This window comes from Heliconius melpomene, chromosome 5, assembly GCF_056956725.1.
Source record: "Heliconius melpomene rosina isolate 202511_hmr_F chromosome 5, ASM5695672v1, whole genome shotgun sequence".
NCBI classification, from domain to species: Eukaryota; Metazoa; Arthropoda; class Insecta; order Lepidoptera; family Nymphalidae; genus Heliconius; species Heliconius melpomene.
Genome location: NC_140393.1, coordinates 6,097,673 through 6,120,672, shown reverse-complemented (window position 1 = coordinate 6,120,672; position 23,000 = coordinate 6,097,673). Strand labels below are relative to the sequence as shown.

Genomic DNA, 23,000 nt, shown 5'->3' with positions numbered 1-23,000 from the left:
ATTTAATTTATTAGTCGATTATAGTAAATATCAATTAAATAATAATATTTTACTAATAACTATTGCAAAATAAACTATTGCATCAAATATCAGAGTACTTCCTTTATTTAGGATAATTCAAAATGTAATAATGAAAATTATTTAGAATCAGCCATGTTATGTGATTTACGAGTACAGCATACTATAAGATATTTAGATCGACATAAAACGGGATGTATGTAGAAATATTCTACTAATAAGCAACGATAATACATCACCTTTAACCTGGAAATGACGATATACACAGAAATAACATCCAATACGATAGATTAATTATTATTTTTTAATAAATTAACACGAATCGGTTGTAAAATTCATATTCCGTGAAGCGGTAGGAAGCGAGGTGGTGAGGTCGGACGCGCTGCTATCAATTCTAAGAGAGACCGGACACAAGGTCATAGCTGTTGTTGACAGATATGGCATTATCAAATAGATAAAAATAGTGTTGTTATAGAAAGATGCAACTTTTTATTGCATAATTTGTTTTTATTTTAAATGACTTAGAATATTTTAAGCACATTGATATCGTTTTAGTGTGTGTATTAACGTTTTAACTTAATTATTTACTCTAAGAAGAATTAATTTTATTAGCAGTATTGGTTTTAGGATTTATATCTAACATAAATGAACAATATTTATTATTTTGAAAATATAATATGGCTACTAGAGAAATCTAAAAATGGCTAATTAAATATTTAAAAACAAATGCAAAAAAAAAAACATATTCCAATATAAGCCTTATCATCTCTACGCCGACGATTTACAAATTTATAAGACGGTACCTGCTAATGACACACCCAGAGCGATAGATGAAATTAATTCCAATTTACAATTAATTAGTTCTTGGAGTAAATCGTTCGGACTATCTATTAACCCAAGTAAATCTAATGTATGTATGTTTGGGCATCCTAAGCAGTTATTTAAAATAAAACCAAATCTCCCTCAAATCCTTTTTGACAATGTCTGCTTAGAGGTTAGTGATAGTGTCAAGAACTTAGGAGTCAGAATGGACAGCACATTTTCTTGGTCGCCTCAAATTGCCGAGCTCAGCCGTAAGATCTTCTGTGCTATAAGAAGTTTGAGAAGATGGAAGAACCTACTACCATTAAAGACTAAAATCTCATTGGCTCAAACTCTTCTTCTCCCTATACTTGATTATGCCGACTCGTGTTACTTAGATTTATCTCAACAACTACTAAATAAGCTTGAACGGATGCAGAATCTTATAATCCGATTTATCTTTGGATTGCGAAAGTTTAATCACGTAACACAGTACCGTACTCAGCTTAAATGGCTCACTGTAAAAGACCGACGACAATTACACTCTCTCACTCTCCTTTTCACAATCCTTTACCACCCTGTCACTCCTTCGTACCTCAAAGAACGGTTTAAGTTCTTGGGGTCGAACGCCCTCCACTCCCAACACCTTCGTTCCCGCAACAACAACCTCCTAGAAATCCCCTCATGTCACACTAAATGCTATGGGGACTCTTTTACTGTCCAAACAGTAAAACTCTGGAATGCTCTGCCAGGTGAAGTTAGACGATCTCCGTCAGTAAATATTTTTAAGCGTAGGCTCTAAAATTACTACTTAGAACAATATTTAAAATAAAGTATCATAATATGTACGTATGTATACATTTCCTTATTATTTTAATATGTATGTATGTGTGTGTCTATGTATGTATGTATGTATGTGTATGTATGTATGTATGTATGTAGTTTGTGTGTATATGTTTTTATATTTGTATGTATTTGTATTAAATAAATATATATATATTATTTATTTAATTATATATATTTTTTTACTTTGTTAAGTAATACTTTTTGCGCTACTACTTACTACTATAATTTCTTGCATAAGTCCTGCACTTTTAATGGTTGCCTGTAAGAGATCACTTGCAGTGATAAGGCCGCCATTGCACATGTTAATTTAAGTACCTATGTATCCTTCTTTTTCTTTTTCTTTTCTTTCTTTTTTTTTCTGTGTAAATATTATATGTATATATTTTCTTTTCATGTGCAATAAAGTATTATTATTATTATTATTATAAGTAAAGTCACACACTATAATAAACGTAGCATATCATATTTCACAGAAAAACTCCATCATTGTCATACAAATGTATCTGTTGTTGCGCGCGTAATTGCCGGCGTGGCGTGTAATTTGCGAAGGACCATTGTGTTGAGTGGAGGCCGGTCGTTTTGTTTGTTATCAATTCGATTTTTGCTAGGGGCAACTGGTATTTTGTAAGGAAATGCTCTAACGGTTCTATATTTACCTACTTATTCTTTTAATAAGGTTTGGGAAGCTCTGTCGATGTTGATTTGGTAGAGTTTGAAGTTTGAAAATTGTGATTTCAACTTATATTTCGTATTATATTTTTATACTTAAATATTGAATATTTAATGAGATATTTAACTCCATTGTGGCGCAGGAGTAGGTTTTGGATTTGATTCTCACCCGAGGAAATGATTACTGAAATAGAAACCAGGATAACTCTATAAGTGGTTTATTCGTAGAACTACAAGTTAGTAGAGTCTAGCGATTCTATACCTTTAAATAATAAGTCAAGTAAAAGCACGCATCTTTCTTTCTTCTCCATGTCGGCAGAGGGAACAACCGATATGACACACCGCTCCCAATTAAATATTAAATTATTTAATAATAATACATTTTCAATACAATCAATAAACAGAACTAAATAAAATTAACATTAGAACTGTATACAGTATATCTACAAAAATAAATTAATAATTAATTTAAGGTTCCCTCTCATCCCTTGCGCCGGCTAAGGGGTGGTTGATTGATGAGCCCCGGCCTGATAGCCGGCTCAATTACATAGCGATTACTTAATTTGACATGATACTTTACTAGTCTTAGCTGACGCTTATCGAGTCTTAATTTTGATGTTAGCTTTTGTTATTCTAAATTGATTAAGGCACGAAAACGTTCAGGATTGTTTTTAATAAAATAGCTATTGTCTTATTCTTTGACTGTTTCGTTGAGAATTTTAACCGGATAAATCCCGCATTCGTGGATTCGATTTCCAGTCAAGAATATAAAATATTTGATATGCCAATTCCTCGCTCTGGTGACGACGCAAGACGCGGCACTCAGTTACGCAAATCAACATGCAATTCCTGCAGAATTAGATGGAAATCGGGAAACATAGTGTCTTAACACTAGGTTCCTCTGTTTACCATGCTATGTGCGAAATATAGCGCAAAAACATAATTTTTTTTAGTGTTAAAAATATTCTTGAAATTTATTATTTCGCATGTAGCTATTGTATAGGTATATGTAAAAAAGCATAGATTTAAAGATATCTCATAAGTGCTTGATGTTGAAGAGTGAACGCGTTTCTCTAATGCTATTTTATTACCTCTATAAATTCGATGGATCGCCCCAGGAGGCGCTCACGGACTGGCTATCGCACTTCGATTTAGACGCCCTTTATCGTAACAATTTAAATTGGACATTTTAAACACGATTCTTTAAACGGGATTGAAAGGGGTGGGTTAAATGGTTAAATCTGAATGTCTGTTTATGGACCATTCTATAGAGTTGCTATTTATTTTGGGTAATTTACATATTAAGAATTATATATTTATTGTATGTTATATCGAACTAAAAAAAGTTCCTACATTATCTGGAACAAGAAATCAAACGAATAAAAATTATTTTGCAATACACTTTCAACAATCATTCTCCAAGGTTGAGTAATTAAATTTTCGATCGTTCTAATCTCGGAAACATCATCATGTTTTAAAAGTGGTAATTATTCTTTTTAATTTATTATTTAATTCAATTGCTATACGAAAACATAGTGCTTCTAGGAATAACCGAATTTTCCTGTAGTTTAATAAAAAAATCTGTCACTACAAGCTATATGTATACCTAACTAGATTAATTACGTACACAGAGAGTAAAGACACTTTAAAAAACTTAATAAAAACTCTACACAACACAAAGTTGTAGTCAGTTTAGTTAGCATGCAAGAGACCCAGTTAAATTGTGAATTACAGTGTAATAGGCAACATAAACAGCCACGTCCAACCAACTCGGCGGAACTTTTTTGTTCAGGAATTCCACCTACGTAGTGGAAACTCTGATGAGGAAATGTTATATGGAAGACCCAAATGTAGTATTTTTTTATTTAGTTTTTTTTTTGAGATTTTCTTGTGTTATTTCCAGTTTATTTTATTTTAGTTTGTAATTGTAAAGTAATAAGATAATTGTCTATATATATATAAAATCGAAAGGTCACTCACTCATCATGAAATCTCAGAAACTACAAGTGCTAGGAATCTCAAATTTTGCATAGGAGTTACTTATAGGACGTAGGTGCTCGCTAAGACGGGAATTTGCAATATTCGACTTCTAAGGGGTTGTCTTGGGGTCGAAAGTTTGTATGAAACTTCGTTACTACAAATGCTAGGAGTCTCAAATTTTGCATAGACGTCACTAGGATGTAGTCATGGAGACAGAAATTAATAATAACATAGTTCACGCGGGTGAAACCGCAAGCGGGCCGCTAGTGTAGAGATAAAGATTAGATTAGATAACATTTTCGTACATAGCAAGTTTCAATAATATTTAATGATCGAGGCTGGTTTTGGAGCAAGGGTGTGGATTCGACTCCCACTCAAGGAAATAAAATATTTAATACTTTCATTGTGTTCAATTCAGAAGTGCCTTAATAGGAACTTGTTTTGGCACTAGGTTCCCAGACTCCTTTTGCTTACCCTGTTATGCGCGGGATACAGCGTGAAGCTAAAAAAACAATTTTTATTTTTGCTTATTATTACCATCTATCATTTATAACTCTTAAATACTTTTTGATATCCACAAAAAGAGAGTGAAGCATTGAGTGAGTCTCTCACAAAAAAAATAAAAGTTCAGATAGCATTTCTGCCACATTGGTACTGTTCTAAGAGGTAGACTATCACGAATTCCCAACAAAAGGAGGTGCCAAATGGGGGGAAGTCCGCAAATAAAATTGTCGCCGCGAAGTTATATGTCACGTAGGTACCTGGTCATTGTGAATTCAGAACGGGATCCCTTTGCTCGTACGCCTTAAGTTTGTTTCGATAGAGGATTTATTTAGGGTGGTTGCTAAGTATTTGTATTGGTATACGAGTATATATATTATATATGTTGGTGTATTGGTCTTGAGATTGGTGTTATTTTAAGGTATTAATCTATTGCTGCAATGACTTTGTTGTGATTATAATTTGAAATAATTTGTTAAAAAAGAAATTAACTTCATAGTAGGTACTCGTAAATGTTTAATTTCAGGATAAGGCTATATTTCGCACGTAATAGTGCAGGCAGAGGGAACCTGCTATGTGCGGGTTACAGCGTGAAGCGGAAATTTCTATCGTGGCGTAGGGGCACAAGCGTGTGACTGTAATGCGACGATTGTGGATTCGGTACTACTCGGGAAAATAAATTATTATTTATGAATACTTTAATTTCTTTGCCCTGGTACCTACTGGTATCAAGGTAAAAAGGCGCGACGTTCAGTTCCACCACCCAACACGCATTGCTTCAAAAATGCGTCGAAAAATGGGGATGTCTTTGTGCCTACCCTGTTATAAGAGAAAAAAAACCATTAATTCACACTATAATCTACATATATACCTAAATATTAACAAAAGGTGTGCTATATCAAGATACTTATATATAACTATAGTCCTACATTCACGTCTAACGTGCTGATATACCTCTATTGAGAAACCAGCCACCGGCCACTCCTTTGTCCGCCTAAGATGGCGGACCACGGCAATGGCTTCACGGTGTGCAAATTCGCTTATCATGATGAGATTTCTCTACATTATAAACTAACGTTATATTATAGGTGAGTCGTTGCTATAATTATGTGAGTTCTTTTGTAATAAATTGTGATTATTATGGAAACTTTTAATTGGTTGGTTTTCTATTTTGTCGATAGAATTGAATGGAATTGTAGAGACATTACCATTACTTACAAAGAAATTCATGAAAGCTCAAAAATACGTTATTTTTCGTACCGTATTTTCTATACAGAAAACTTATAGATGAGACATTCTATTATCAGTTTTTTTGAGACATTGCATAATTTATATTTATATCAGACATTTTTCAAATAAACCACGATACAAACTATAAATATACATTATTGTTCCAAAAACCTATAGTAATAAACTTCACGAATCAACGTAACATACTACTGTAGTTACGTTCCTCCTATATTATGTTGCAAATGATGATATACGATGGCACCAAACAGCTATTTTAAATAATTTAGCTGCAGTGCTGTGTCACAGACTAATTTCGGTAGAGCGATATTACTAGGAATAAATTTTCATATTACATATACATATACATATATATATATATATATGTTATATGTATGCAGACATGTTGCATATGAATGTTGCCACATTCTGACTGGAAATAGACTATGTTAATTTTAGTTGGTAAATTATTGTTCTATGTAGACGGTAATTAGTTTACCTCTTGTAAATACGCGGCCATGATTTTACTGTAATTCATTGTATTAAAAAAATATTTCGAACATTATAGAGAAATAGGTACCACATACGTATGATATACCTACTTATATTTTTATTCTCAGCTTCAATCCCAATCGTACTCGAACCGAAATCGAACCCACTACCTGTCGTATTTACAATCGCACGACGTATGATGTAATAAAATTTTATATACAATTGCATCAATCCACAGATTGCATCAATGAAGCCAGTCGTGGCATAGATGCACAAGCTTGTGACTTTAAACGCTAAGGCTATTGGTTCGATTCCCACTCAATGATATTAAACTTAATAATTATATTATTAATTCTTCGGCCTGGTGTCGAAGTAAACTACAGCGTTAAGTTCCGCCATTAAACAAGCAATGCCTGTAGAATTTCGCAACAATATATCTTAATAGGAACGGAGTGTTTTAATACTAGGTTTCCAGGTTCCCTGTCCTTACTTTGCTTCAAAATTAGAAACACAAATTAGGTTAAAACGTATTAAAATTTCAACATAGCAAGATTCAAACCTGCATTCATCTAATTGGAAACCATCCAAGTGCCTATAAAATCCCATTAAAAAACAAAATTTTAACGTCGTTGTTCGCACATTTCAACAGTTTTACGATTTGAAATGTACGTAGTGTGAAATCGATTATTGCATCTATTTGAATCGATTATCAAACGTGTCTGTGCAAATCAATTGCGATTGTCGCCTTCACGAATGATACAGAAAAATGGATTTGAAATTAATTTTTCAATAAATTTTCTGTTGCTAGCGTGATAGTGCTTGCTATGAATTAATATCTAGTAAAATTTCAATTTTTGAAATTTGCGAAACTCAACGCCGTATTTATTTTATCAGAGTGAAGAAACGAAAATAATGTTTATTCGGGTGGCAATCAAACCTGCACCCATCGCCTTTACTGACATAGACTCTATCTCAAAATAAACTAAATAATCATTAAACCAAATTAAACAACTCCATAATCAAACAATTGTTAAAAAAAAATATTAAAAAAAAATATATTAAAAAAACAAGAAGCAAATTTCAAGAGAATAAAATAGAAAAATATTCTATTAGTAGGTAAGTACTGATACTGAGAAATGAAAAACCACGAGCAAATGTAGAGTCGAGATCAAAGGTGAATCGAATACCGTAACTAATGCATTTTTTATTTCCACAAGTACCTATCTCCCTACCTACAGACTACCTACCGGTAGCTAGAGTCTACCTATAGGTAGATAGAGCCTACCTATAGGTAGATATAGTCTAGGTAGAGCGACCAGACCACGATGCGCGCGGCACCTGTACCACAGACTCCGCTGACAGACAAAGACGCAGATAATAAGGAGCATCCCATTGGTGCATCCGTCGCGAGACCCCGCCCCCTCGAATCAACGACCAATCACCGTCTCGCTCGCAGATCTTTAATATTATCTAGTTATCTGCCGTCTCACTTGCCACAATAGCTATTTTCAGACAATATTAAATGCTGAACTATAAACGATAGAACTTTTATTTATTTCTAATATGGCTCTTGTGTTTGTCTTGTAACATTTTGTATTTAATTTATTTAACGTAAATGATCTTTGAACCTTTTTGTTAAATTAAAAGTTACATTTTAATGTCTCAATGTGTTTTCTTTCATTGATTGGCTAATATAAATTAGGTAGGTAGCTACGGTTCGTATAATGAAACCCTACACGATAAGACAAGCTGCCTGTTGATACAAGATATCTAAGCATTTGCTTTAAGCCACTCTACCCATAACCAGAAGCCGTTGAACTCATAAAAGGATCATATCTCCAGCTCTTACAGGTCAACTAAACATGGGTACGAGCGCAACTAATTTCTTATAAGCGTTGTCGATAACTGTGGGGCCATTGTTTGAGCGTCGCGATATAAAATACTGTAATGGTGTTTATAGCTTACGTCGAAGAAACATTGATTGACATTATATAGTAACGTTTATATACTTTGCGTATCAAAACGAACAAAGGAAATCTTAGTACAAAATAAACGGCACCTGAATTTCTAAGAAAATATCAAAATGAAGCCATCAAAACATATATATGATATTTTAGATGGGAACCTTGTGCAAACGTCCCCGAAGCCGGCATGAAAGAGAAGGGTGCGGTAAAAAGACAAGGCGGGGTGTGAGGGGGGTGGGGCGGCCCGGGCGAGGGTATGATTCGGGATTCTAGGGATGAGCTCTCGCCTCCTCTCGTTATTCTGGGAGCGTACGTCGCGGCCGACGCACATATCTCGACGTTCCCGAGCTGACAACCGCGCGTAGCTCGGCGTTACGTATCTTAACACCGCATAATTGTAACGCGATCTTATCTCTATTCGTGCTGTGATTTAATATTTGCAATTGTTATAATAGAGGATTTTATGTTTATTTTTTAAGTGAATTAAATATGTTTTTTTTCTCTTTAATTTTATAATGTGTTTTTGGACTAGAAACGTAAATTGAATGCTGTTAATATTTGGGTGACCTATAATGAAGATGTCCGGTGAGTTTATTACATACCTTATGGTAATTTTTATCTATTCAAAGTTATATATAACTCACATATATATTTCTTTTTTTATCAAATAAATATTTTTTGTTTCTAATACCGATATTTATATACCGTATGAAAATTACATTTATAGGGAAAATTATTAAAATAGTAGCTAAATAGGAAATTTACTATTATTTAATATGTCATATTAAATTTTTAATACCTATAGAAAAATGCTGCTTAAATATTTCAAAAATAAAAAAAAAATATTTTATAATTTTTAGAAGAAATTATAAATTAGGAATCTTATAAACAACTATAAATAGGTATATACTAGCAGTTTTATATAACATATTTATTAATTAGCACATAGTAAATGTGTTTATTAAATTAATATATTGAATGATTAAAATGTGCTCATTTGATATACCGCATATCATAATACCGATATGTAAAATTTTCCTCAAACCAGATATTACAATATAAAATTTATGAATAAAGCATCGAATGCAATTCGATTCGATTCGATTAAATTTCGATTAAAATTTATTTGTCATAAACAAATCGATTTTAAAATAACACAATAAATAAATTAAAAAAAATAACTGTCATATATTTTTTTTAAAGGTTATAATTTTTTTGTCAACTAATCAAGTGTTATCTAAAAATGTTAAGGGTGTGCGAAATATAGTTCAAATAGATTGTATTATTTATCTGTGGTTATATAGCGGTGTGGTCTTTTGGCGGGCGCCGCCGGCTTGGAACTGTTTACATTTCTTGTTTGAAACAGCTTAAGTTGTTAAGTTTTTGTTTTCGTGATTGACATGATAAATAATTTTTTTCTGTGGTTTGGGACCTGTGTCAATAATGTTTTATATTATTTAGTTTTTTTTTTTCCAAAAAATAGTCAAGATGCTTAAAGTTATGGGTGCTAAACAAAAATTAGGTTTTGTTTTATCATAAAACTAGCGGTCCGTTCGCGGCTTCGCCAGCTTGAACTACATAATTATTTATTTACTAATATGAATTATTTTTGATGTCCAACAAAATTATTTTTTTAAGGCAATATATATCTATACACTGATTATTAAAGTTCCAGCTAATTCAATAAAACACATATTTTTTAGTCCTTTTGTCGAATACACAAACATTTTATATTGACAACATATAACAACATATATTTTTTTGATTTTAGAACCGATTAAAATAAAATAAACACTAACTGTTAAAAAAGTCTGCTAAAATACAATAGTGAAAACTGCAGTTAAATCAGCTGAGCCGTTTCTAAGATTTCCTTTGTTGCATATTTTTGCATTGCATTTTAAAAATTATCGTTTTTTTGTTCTACTCCTTTATATTGGTATATACCTATCCCCAATAATTCTCAAAGAACTTCCATTCACAGACAACGCTCGATTACAATTTAATTATATACCTATGTATGGTAAAAGTTTAAACAAATAACTTTATATCAAATCATGTTTATTTTTTATAAATAATAGAAACGTACATAGTACATACTTAATGTGGGTATGAGAATTAGGTAGGTACCTACCACCGTTGCCAGATTTTATCTCGATGGAAAAAAAAAAAATAAGCTGTAATATTGCAAACACCTATTAAATTCTTTAATGAAGCTTATAGATATTTTAACATCAGAAACCCAAGCTTTCCACGAAACATCGGTCAGTCTTCAAATGAATACCTATTTTGCAACGACGATGAGGCATGCAGTTTGCACGCCTGCTTAATTCTCCGCTCTCCGCTTACGCCATATTGAATCTTATTTCAAAGCTTCAAAGCTACGTTTATTATAGCGAGTCTCTTTGTCACGTTAAGTGTGTTTTATGATGGTACAGGCCGCGTGAAGTGACACAGCCACGTAAGACATGGTTATTGTCAGTCGGCGTAGCTAACACGTGAAATTGACTTTCCGTGGGGTCCTCGAATGTGAATTTTGATGTGCGCATATATTTAGATTTTGTTTTGCATTTAAATGTATAGGTAAGTTACTAAATATGAATTAGTAATTAATGAGTGAGGCCTCGTGGCGTAGAGGTTCGAGCGTGTTGCAGGTTCGATTTCCACTTGATAGAATTATAGATTTCAATCTATAATATTTTTATTTTATCGCTCTGGTGTCACTCAATTCGGCGGAAAGTGAGGAACGGAAATGTTTTAGCACTAGGTTCCCAACTTCCCTCTCTATACTCTATGAGCTTAAAACGCGGTGATTGTGCGTTCAGAATTGACTTTCTTATATATATTTTTTTTTCTGGTCTAGTTACACATAGTGCCGGTTAGATTTCGCTATTCCAATAAGCTAGTAATTAATTTGGCCGAATTATTCTTTCTTAAATTATACATATCTATAGCCAAAATATGAAGAAAATGGTGATAAGATTTTTTTAATATTAGGTCTAAAATAAAGATTTATAAAAAAATCAAACATTTATCACAGTTATCGGTTGACGAACCAACCACACTTTTAAAACCTCAAATGAAGCTCATGATGGCTAATTTGAATTCGATATCCGACGCGTTTTACGACGTCCCGTCCCGTCCCGTCCCGTCCCGTCGCGGTCCCGTCCCCGTCGGTCAACAACATAAACTGTGTCGTTCTCAATTAAAAATAGTCGAAATATTCAAATAATTTATTACAAATGATGAAGCGGCACAAGGGTGAGAATGTAACGTGACGGTTGTGGATTCGATTCCCACTCGAAGAAATAAAATATCTAATTACATTTATATTTTTATTTCTTCGCTCTGGTGTCGAGGCAAAGAGCGGCGTTGAGTGCCGCCAATCAACACGCAAAACCTCCAAAATTCGGCGGAAAGTGGAGAACCTTCGTTCCCCACTGTCTTAACACTACGTTCCGTGCGGGATACAGCGTGAAGCTGATTTTTTTATGACGAAGACAGGTGGAACCGGCATAGCAACCGCGCTAAGGAACGCAGTCCTCGCCAAACCCGGTTCACAAAAGGGATCCTTTAGACACGTTACGCACATCCTGCGTTTTGTTAATCGAAACTGCACTTTTATAATGCTAAGAAGTTATCATTCCTCTCTCGCGATCTCATTGTATTAGAGTTTGATGAAGCGTCTAATTTTAAAGAGAGTTTTTTCACTGCCACGTGCTGGAAGACGAATGGACAAGATAGGGGTTGTTTTAACAACTATATTAGTAGTGATGGGGTGGTTATGATTTATGGAGTGTCTCTTTCAGCTGTATTTGCCTGGGGGATGCAGTTTATTGATGACACGCGTACGTTGCGTAGTTTGTAATGAATTTGTTTCCTTCGCTAAACACTATTGTTAGCTATTTGTCTTTCTACTTTATTATAGTGGAAGTTAGTGATAAATTATCATAAATATGTAGTGATAATTCGATTTATTATTTAATTTGGTTAATAATATTTTTTTTATTATTTGAGTGTGTTGAGGCAAAGCGCGGTGTTGTTTTCTGACAGTCTGTCTCCAGAATTTGGCAGAAAGTGGGGAAGGAAGTGTTTTAACACTAGGTTCCCTTCGCCTACCCTGCCGTGTTCGGGATACAGTATTTGTTAAAAAATATTTTTTTATCATTCTACACATATTATATGTATTTTTACCTTTTCTCCTCTAATACTCTGTAGAGCAAATGAATTTAAAATAAAAGAAACAAAGACATATCTTCACGTCGATTTGCATTTCGGAGGGATGCTCTGAGAGACGAGAGACAAGCGGAAGTTCTTTGTGGTGAGCGGAAACCAGGCATAATGCGATCACCATCTTGCATTCCATCATTTTTTTATGTCTTTAAATAAGACAGGTTCGCGTTGTCAAGGCACAGAAGCGAATTTAATTTTTGTAAAATACCTACTTACAGTGTTTAAAACTTAATTTAATATCACGTTATTAGTATTATTTACATTGATTCTAGATTTTTTTAAATTTTGCCTGGAAAGTCTTGTTTGATGGTCAGAAATCAAGATAAGTCATTTCTTTGCATTTGTACATGGACCTATATATATTCATTGTTTTGTTTTCACAGCAGCCGACAGCCAGGAATCAGGCAGTCCCCCACTCAGCCCGACTGACTCTGCAGCATCAGAATCAGCGCCCACCCTAGTTCACATCAAACAAGAAACTATGGCCCCCGGAACAGATATGAAGGAATACTATAATGCTTTAGATTTTGGTATTTCTGATCCATATTTACTATCAAGCTACGATTATGAACGGAACTACTTATCCAGGCCACTTGAATTACCAAACCAAAGGTTCCTAGATTCCAAAAGTCCAGACAGAAACGACGATGATTGTAAAGATGATATTGATAAAATAGATTTTAATGTGCCATCTGATCTGACACTGAAGTCAGGTGGTGTATACGCACGAGCTAGCATTCCTATTGGAACTAAATATGGTCCTTTCAACGGCAAATGGGAAACGCATCCTTTGGATAGGAGATATGCCTGGGAGGTAAGTTTAAATATTTTCACATACTTTTTAATTTTCATAATTTATTCTAATGTTGTGTTGACATCTACCAATAAGGTATGATATCTAAATTGGGGTGGCGTTTGAGGATTGAAAAAACCTCTTGTATATTATTCTTAAGTGGTAAACATCAACGGATGTGATAATAAATAATCGCCCAATATTGAAGCATTGGAACAAGTGTCAACGTTAGCCGTAAAGTATTTATTTTATTGAGGTCTGGTGTTTTTTCGTCTTCTGTTTTAAGTGACATTTTTTTCTTGGCCGTGTCACACTTCATTAAGTTCGAACAAATATACCTTTTGTATTCTTAAACGTTATTAAAGCTCTCAGACAGAATTCGTAAATAACTAACCACTTAAGTAATTTGTATAAAGAAAGTAGATTGAAAAAATATAAATTAAAGTATGAGAATTTAATATTCTTACTTATTAAACGTGTTTTTGTAAATTTTAATTTGCACAAAAGTTTTCAACTAAAGATTCGCAATCTTTATATTATGAATGAGGACATCAGTGCAATGGATGAATGCATTTTAAAATTCGGAAAGCGGGGTGTGGCGTTATCTGCCCATAGGAAACGGAAATCAATTGTCTGTCGCAATTTCTGGGTTACATCGAATTTGATCGACGCACAGAAAATATCAGATTTCTTGCAAAATCCGTAGATTTGTGTGGGTATCTTCTTTTTAGTTTTTTTTGCGATTCATACATTACCTACTTAGAGAAATTAAATATTACTTATACTTATTTAAAACTAGCGACCCCCTTGCGGCTTCGCCCGCTTTTACTACTGGATTATTCATATAATGTATGTTTGCAAAGCACTTAAGATAATGTGAAAATTAATTAAACCCTAATGCAACCCGCATTTTCAATAAGGATTTTCCAATTGTTTTACAAAGCAAGGATTTTTTAGTAGGTACCGTAATTTTAAATCTGTGCTACTAATCTTTTCAAGTACTTATTAAAATATATTTAAATGACTATTTTTAGATAGTTAAATGACTATTTTTAAACGGAAGAAATTATAAACAAAAGCCTACCTACTAATAACTACTACAAAAAATATATCGCGCTGAAATAATACATTCAACTTCAATTATCCAATACGTGCAAACGCATCTAAATCTTCGTTGCTATAAAGGCAGGCGGGTTTTTTTTCCTTGTGGTTAATGATGAAGAGGGTATTCTGTCCCTGATGAAAAGCAAGCACTACGTGGCTTATTGGAAAATTGGTGGAAAATTAAATAGAATGCATCGGCCGGGAATCGAACCCGGGCCGCCCGCGTGGCAGGCGAGCATTCTACCACTGAACCACCGATGCATGTAAGGTAGGCGGGCGCGGCGGACGCATGGCGAGTGGCGAGCCGTTTCCCAGCAAGGATTTTTTGATATTGTAACAACTTCTAAAGTACTTATTAAAATGAAAAACAGAAAAGACAGTTTTGATCTACATTAAATGGCCAACGTAACTAATATACTTATTTATATGCTGAGAGTAAGGAATAAGTGAAACTTGAGTAACATACAGCTGATGTGTCAACGGCGGGAGGTGTCAACAATTAAATGCGTTTTTCTGTAAAACTATTCGCAATTTCGAAATTGTGTAAAAAGCAAATGTTATCTTCCTTTAACGTAGAAAGTTAATAAAGTATTTTAAAGGATAAGGATTAATACCATTATGGAAAAATATCCCTCACAATAAAAAATATATTGAAATTATTATTTTTAGAAAAATGATCACTACACGTTATCCTTAAAAGATAAAAATATGCTCTCACGGACTTTTTTGTAGATCTTATTAAGAGGAACAATACTCCAGTACATTTTTTTCATGTAGTACTTACCATTAAAGCAGCGCATGCGCGAAAGTGTCTCAACGGGTAGGACTTTATTCATATTTATCGTATTTATGTTAATTTACATAAGAATGTACAAATAATAAACTATATATAAACCTTCTACGAAAAATACTCGACCTAATGGTGAAAACCGCAACAAAATCCGTTGGGTGGTTTAGAAGAAGAAGAGTTAGAAACAACAGACAGACACGAAAAGCGACTTTGTTTTATAAGATATAGGATATGAAAAAAAAAATCAATTGAGAGACTAAATTAAACGTTGTAACGTTAAATTATTAAAGCAAATATATATTTAAATGGTAATGCAAAATATACTTCATTTACAAAATTATCGAGTTCAAAATTTACAAAAAAAAAATCCTTATCAATTATCTTAACTACTTTTTTACTATTATTTATTTATTTATTACACTAGTTATTTCATCTTATACCTACATATTATTTAATACTTATAAAGCTTCTAAAATCACCAAAAATATTGTCAATTACAAAAAGTATATTCAGAGATCTTACCAACATATCAAGAGAGAGAGAGAGAGAGAGAGAGAAAGAGATCTTACCAATATCGTGGGTGTCAAGTTACAGTCAAACCATGCTATTGTGATCCGACCAGGCGATCAGTTCCGGTCCTCCAGTGTTGGGATGTACAAATATTGTAGTGATAGACGATGACACTGGTTGATGGATGTCCTTTTCATTTTTTTCTTTATTTGGCCTTAAAATGGAGGATTACTATACGTTATTTGATATGTTATGTCAAATTTCTCTTTATTATTTTATTGTTTCATATCTTTAATATTTATATGGGTATTAATGATATATTAGCTATAGAAGTTGAAAATTTTGCCTATATTTCTGGGTAGAGAAAAAAAAGAATAAATTGTCACTATGAAAAAAAATCAAATAGACATCAAGAAGATAATGGGAACCTTTATTGTTCTTACTACTACATATAGTAAATAATAGAGCAATTTATTGTTGTTTGATCTTAAACCACAGTACGTGACATCAGGGTAAAAGTGCCAATTCGGGCACGTCATTAAGACAAAGCTTAAACGCTGACCGCGCTACTTCCGCGCTATCGAGCATAAATTCTATAAGGTCCTCATCTTTTTTGCCGCCTTGTAAGTAAATATTAAAAAAAATAAAATATAAGCATATATTTCAGTGGGATATTTCACACAGGCTCTACAAAAAATACAAATCCTATACTTGAATAATCTTAATTTTCAACATTATTTATGTAGGTAATGTAAGGACATTTCATTTTATTTTTGTCATTTCTTGACGTTTCTGGCAAATTCGCGTTAGGGTTTCCAAAATGCGGTATAATATAAAAGGATCAGCCTGAACTCCGTGTTCACATGTCTACGTAAACTAAAAGGGTGATGTTATTGTGTTATTGAAGACATGCTTGTATCAAACCACCGTTTCAACAATTTTGATATCTCAATAAAAATCTTCACCCAAAAAAACCTATCGGGGTAATCAAGAAATTCTTTATATTATCATCCTGTGTCAAAGTGCAATAAAAGGTGACGTACAAATAAATCCTAATTTTGGTTTAGGCGTGACCCCCGTCAACAATTTTTTTTTAATCAAAATTTTACACTTTTTTTGAAGAAAAAAACGAAAGTAACTTCTACCGTTACTTTTTAACAATGGGCGCTCGTACTTAAAAATTAAAACTTGATTGGCAAGTTTATTGAATAAAATTGTCAAGGAATCTCTTGAATCGGATGTCTCTATCTTTACAATTCGTATTGAGAATTGAAGAGAAAGATTCCCTTTTTTAGTAAAATTACGTTAAAATCGAAATGGTTCTCACCGATTTAAAAGTTAACCTGGAAGTTAATAATAATAATTAATAGTAATAATATAATCTTATTAAGATACAAATAAAAAGGCGTATCTAAAGGTTATTTCTGATTCGTACATGTTCCAGTATATTATGCTTATTTTCATAAGAGCATGGGTACCCATTTTACCATCTTAACTTAAAAAGTAGACAACTTAAATGCAGTAGGTACGACTCATAGTAATAAATTATTATAATTAGATAACGAATTATTTATTTAATTCTCTGGGAAAGCTCATCCAGTGGATGAATATCTAATGACACCAACCAGTTCCAGTACAATAGGATAGATTCGACAAATGTCAATCAAAAATATCATTTTTTAATATGCAAAATCTATTATAGCTAGGGTGATAGCAAAATTGACGCCGAATTGGCACGTAATGGATTCCACTAATTGTGATTGCAATTTTAGTAGAACTTTTAAAAAAATGAATTTCACATCGTGACATCGGGAACGTAGCGTTGGGCTTGACAAAGGGAACCCAATATGAATGTTTTATGGCCGTCTGTTTATTTTTCATCGCGAAGCGTCGAAGCTTGTTTAATATATTTGTAATATTTATTATTAATTTTTAAAATAACAATATTTTAAACACGTTTCGAGGGCGTTCACGTTTGTGCGATGCGATTTTAGCTGAGTTTTAATGTTCTATCGACCTTTGGTTTGACTCTATCAAATAAATAAGTACGGACTTTTATTGTTTATTGAAATGTCTATTGAATGTAAATACGATACCGCGCGAGGATAATAAAAACTTTGTGAATATTAAATAAAGACGACTATAAGAACGACAAATTAGGTATTTTTGTGTAATATTAATTTTTAGATATATTAAAGTAGTATATCTGAGGATATATATATTTTTTACACAGCCGTCGTGCGGTGCGAGGCTGTGACTGTAACGCGACGACTATGGGTTCAATCTCCACTTGAGAAAGTGAAAAATTTATATTTCCATTTCTTCGCTCTGGTGTCGAGTTAAAGCCATTCAACACGAAATGCCTCCAGATTTCGGTAGAACGTGGGGAACGGAGTGTGTTAACACTACATTCCCTCTACCTACCCTGCTGTGTTATATTTATACAGTTATAATATGAGAAAAACGTTACATCGTCATATTTTAAAATTTAATTTAGAATAGTGCTAATTGTGTTTATACTTTACAAAGCTTCAAATCCGTTGCATTAATGTCAAAATATCTGTCATATTCGCGTGACATCTTTACAAATGGCCACCCCCTTGTCCCCCCCTTGTCCCGGGCAAAGGATTAACTTGGCCCTATTACATCTTCATTACGGTAGGCGGCTGTCACTCTATTGTGTATTATAATATTAATAATAATAATATTTTTTATTGTTGTAACGTTTATAGCGATTGATACTATTTATACGATCCGCGCATCTCCTTTTACAGTGCAGATGTGCCGTCGATATGACATCGGCTGTCTGACATTTATAAATACAGGTTTTTTTTTGTTAGTATAGCAATGTAATATAAATTCTATATTAAGCTGTAATATAGCAATGTAAGTGCCGTGAAACCGTTGTGTAATAGTCCGGTGTTGAATTCCGCCACTCATCACGCGATGTCTCATAAAGTTCCATGGAATGAAGGGGGGGGGGGAGGGGGGGATAGGTTGGGGTCTTAACACTAGGTTCCCTCAGCCTACCCTGCTATATCACTTTTAGCTCCAATATACCAAAATTTATTCTACAAATATCGGCCATGGTTAATTATGCCTTATCAATTATGAAAGGTAATTTAATGTCGTGTATTGTTTCAATATGAAAGGCAAATGTTATACAAATTACATATTTATAAGGATTTTGTTAGTGACATTAAACATGTTTTTTTTTTAATTAAGTCCAATGACTTAAAAGGAAGTAGGTATGTAGGTAAGTACGCAAACTTATATTTTGTTTTTATTTAATTATAAATGGTAGGGTACCTTTACCCTACTATTTATAAATTCGTAGAGATTAAAGTATATATGAATATTTTCGTATTTTCTTATATTAAAAAATGCTAAAAGTGATATTAATTGTTAGTTAAATCTCCAAATTATATCTCTTTCAATCATTTCACAAACTAAACCTTAGATATATATACCTACCTACATTCCTACGTATATTATAAGATATTTGACATCCTATCTAAGTACTTACTAATTAAATCAAGCACCGACTACTGCAATATATCGTATCGATAAACCGCTAGTATAAATAATATTAAACGAGGGGCCTCTCCCCCTTTTTTGGGGGATACTATCCAAACATTTTTATTATTAACTATGAGACACTTATCAGTTAATCTTACACCGTTCCACAATAGCAGCTAATCTCCAGGCGTGATAGAAATTTATCTTCGGTATCACATTCATTGTCACTTCGCCCCTCCAGCGGTTGTTTGAGAAATATTTGGCGATTTGGGGTGTTATTTTTGTATGTTTTATTAAGTGTCTTATCTTAAGATATGTTTTTATACGATATACTTATAAAATGTGATTATTAGTTTGTTTTCTAACTTACAAAAGCTTTACGCTGTATCCCGCATACTCCGATGCCTACTTTCCGCGGATTTTTTCGAGGCAACGCGTGTTGGGAGTCGGGAGTAAACACCGTGTTTTGACTTACACCAGAGCAAAGAAATAAAAATACTAAATATTTCATTTGTCCAGTGGGAATCGAACCCAGAACTTGTCGCTTTTACAGTTTATTTTCTAACTACATTAACTTTTATTCATCAGCTATATTTCAAAAAGTTTACTCACAACGTGTCTCCCAGCATCTTATTCCAACCAATATTTTCAACAACAATTCGCATTAGCAAAAACAGTGCGGGCGTGCACAGTACTGCAATATTTCATCTTAGCTGGCCAGAACAATAATAGCTCTTGGAGTGGAAGCCACGGCACGTTCGCCCCACAATGTTGACCACCACCGTTCTAAGATGACCTCTCCTTTCTCACCAAATTTCTTGTAACTAAATACTAAAAGTTAACATGAACGAGCTCAATTTTAAATGGTTGCCCATATACCATCGACAGCATCCATGTAGACAAAATATTGGAATACTCCGAAAGCAATACGATATTGGGTTAGGTTATGTGTTGTTTTCAAAGAGAAGTCAGGAGAGGTGAGTGTTGATGCGTCAGATGCCAAGAGGCTAACTTTGTTGGTGTAAAGCTTTTAAATAAGCATCGCGAGGTTCCTATTGAATGTCAAAATGTTTTGAGACCAGAACGTGCGGTTGCCATAAACTATATTTCGGTTACAAGTGGTTGAAGCATCTCTGTAATTTCCGGTAGCTAGTATGTAGGTGTATTGTGGATTACTATCGTATATTAATTTAGAGGAAACAAAGTAAACATGATATAAAGATGCTAAAATTATTCTAATTAATTGCGTGTTGAGTGGCAGAATTAAACGCCGCGCTTGATCTAACAAATACTACTCTGATAACCAGAGCGAGGAAAGGAAAATATTATATAATCGATTTCATTAAGTGAGAATCGAACTCACAATTTGTCGCGCTCTTACACTCGCACGCTGTATACGCCTGTGAAAAATAATGGTTATGAAGAAAGAATTTATCATAAGTAAATAAAATAAATCAGCTTCACGCTGTATCCCGCACACAGCAAGGTAGGTAGAGGGAACCTAGTGTTTAGACACCTCGTTCCCCACTTTCTGCCAAATTCTGGAGGCATTGCGTGTTGAGTAGCAGAACTCAACGACACCCTTTGCTTCGACACCGGAGCGAAGAAAGGGAAATATAAACGTAAATAAATATTTAACTTCCTCGAGTGGGAATCGAACCCACAACCATCGCGTTACAGTCACCCCCTTATGACGCTGCGCCACGGCCTCATAAGTAGTATCAAAAAACAACACAACACAAAAATTTACCAAAACAAACGTTCACCCCATTCCTCTAAATTCCACCAAAAAAAAACCACCAAAAAAAAGCTTGTAAGCAACCGAATAATTCCGGATCCCGGCAATTGTCACGCTGACAGCCGCCGGTGTCTTTGTTGCTTCTCTTGTAATCTTCAGCTAATCTCTTTTAATGCAACCAGATGTGAGACTGCATTTTGAGACATTTGATTGTTGAATGCTGTATCGATATGAGTATAACTCTATAGCGTTATAATAATGATTATTTATGTTTTGGGTTGATGAAAAGTTATGGGTTTGGTTGCAATTATGAAACTAATTATATTTTTAAGAAATTATATATACTGTAACGCGACGTTTGTGGGTTAGATTGGATTTTTTCGTTCTGGCAAAAAAGTAAAATGTAAGTTCTTCCACTCAGCACGCTGTCTTGAAATATTCGGCGAAAGTGGAGAACGGAGTGTACTAACACTAGGTTCCCTCTATCTACCCTGTTATATGCGGGATACAGCGTGAAGCCGATTTTAATTCACTCAATCTAAATAACGTAATAGATGTCTAAACGCCATCACAAAAAGTGCAGCAAACGTGGCACAATTGTTCATCGATCACTAAACAAACGATAGCCGATTCTTTGTACCAATCAATGGGGTGCCGTTAATACTAGACCAATGCGACATCGAGTTACACCCAATTACGCTTCAAAAGGAGCCAATAAATCATATTTTATCCTTAATAGCATAAGAATAAGGTTGAAAATGCAGAAATATAAACAAAATCAACAGCAAAATAAAGTTAGTTTTCGTGTTTTTTGCGCAATGATACCACCACCGCCCGGTTCGTGAATATTCCGTCGCGTCAGGAATTAAGCCGTTTTGTCTCCGTTTAATGGTCCAAACGTGACCGAAGGCCGATATCCTAATTTCTGTATAAATTATTTTTGTTCGAGATGCGGTGACAATGAACAGACGGACTCTATTCAGATATAACTGCTTAACATAATTTATGGGAACTCAAAGATTAATGTTCTCCTTTATATATATATATGTGCGATAAGTGATGTTTTTTATTGAAATATTAGAAAAAAATATTAAAACGGCATGTAGAATCACAAGGCGAGCAAAGCAGCAAAAAAATTATAGCTAGAAGATGCCATATTTTAATGTTATATAAAAAAATACAACACACAGTAGAGTAGGCAGAGGAAACTTAGTGTTAAGACACTTCGTTTTCCATTTTCCGCCGAATTCTGAAAGCATTGCGTGTGTTGAGTGGTAGAATTCAACATTGACTTTTTGCCTCAACACCAGAGCGATGAAATATACAATTAAATTAAATAATACTTTTTAAAACGTATTTATATGCATATATTTATATATAACATGTATGTGGGTAGATTATTATAATATATTCCTCCAAACACTAAAAGCAACACACGCCAGGAAAATCACTTAAATGAATAAACAATCTGTTGATACCCTCGACTATCCAATAAAGAGGCAATAAAAAACAAAATTTCCCTATAAAAGTGCGGTAGTATCTGCTGACAGCGGCGGAAGTCGTTCTTTTTCCTGCTGATAGCGAAGACAGCACTAGGAAGTGTTCTTCAGAGCCTGAAATAAAAGAAATATGGCAAGTATGGGGCGGTCAGTTTTATAAGTGAAAATTCGTGTTAAAAGAATAGTTAATTCCTTAGGTGTTTTTCTTTGATAACAGCCTGTATGTTTCTTTCAGTAATTAGTTAGTATTTAGTAAGGAATATTTATTGAAAATTTATTGATATCGATTTGTACATTTTTTTATTTACAACGAAATAGA

At 33.7% G+C, this 23,000-nt stretch overlaps 1 protein-coding gene across 5 annotated transcripts in view; it reads left to right on the top strand.

Annotated features, from left to right (window-relative positions):
- Positions 1 to 23,000, top strand: part of LOC146539062 (transcription factor hamlet-like) — a 93,750-nt gene that overhangs the window by 49,257 nt on the left and 21,493 nt on the right. For 3 of the 5 annotated variants that reach the window (XM_085185705.1, XM_085185704.1, XM_085185708.1), the window contains one exon: positions 13,112 to 13,542. In XM_085185705.1, coding sequence (XP_085041831.1) covers positions 13,112 to 13,542 — 431 coding nt within the window. Of the gene's footprint in view, positions 1 to 8,788; positions 9,084 to 13,111; positions 13,543 to 23,000 lie in introns of those variants that run through there. The other 2 variants (XM_085185707.1, XM_085185706.1) reach the window with 2 other exon arrangements.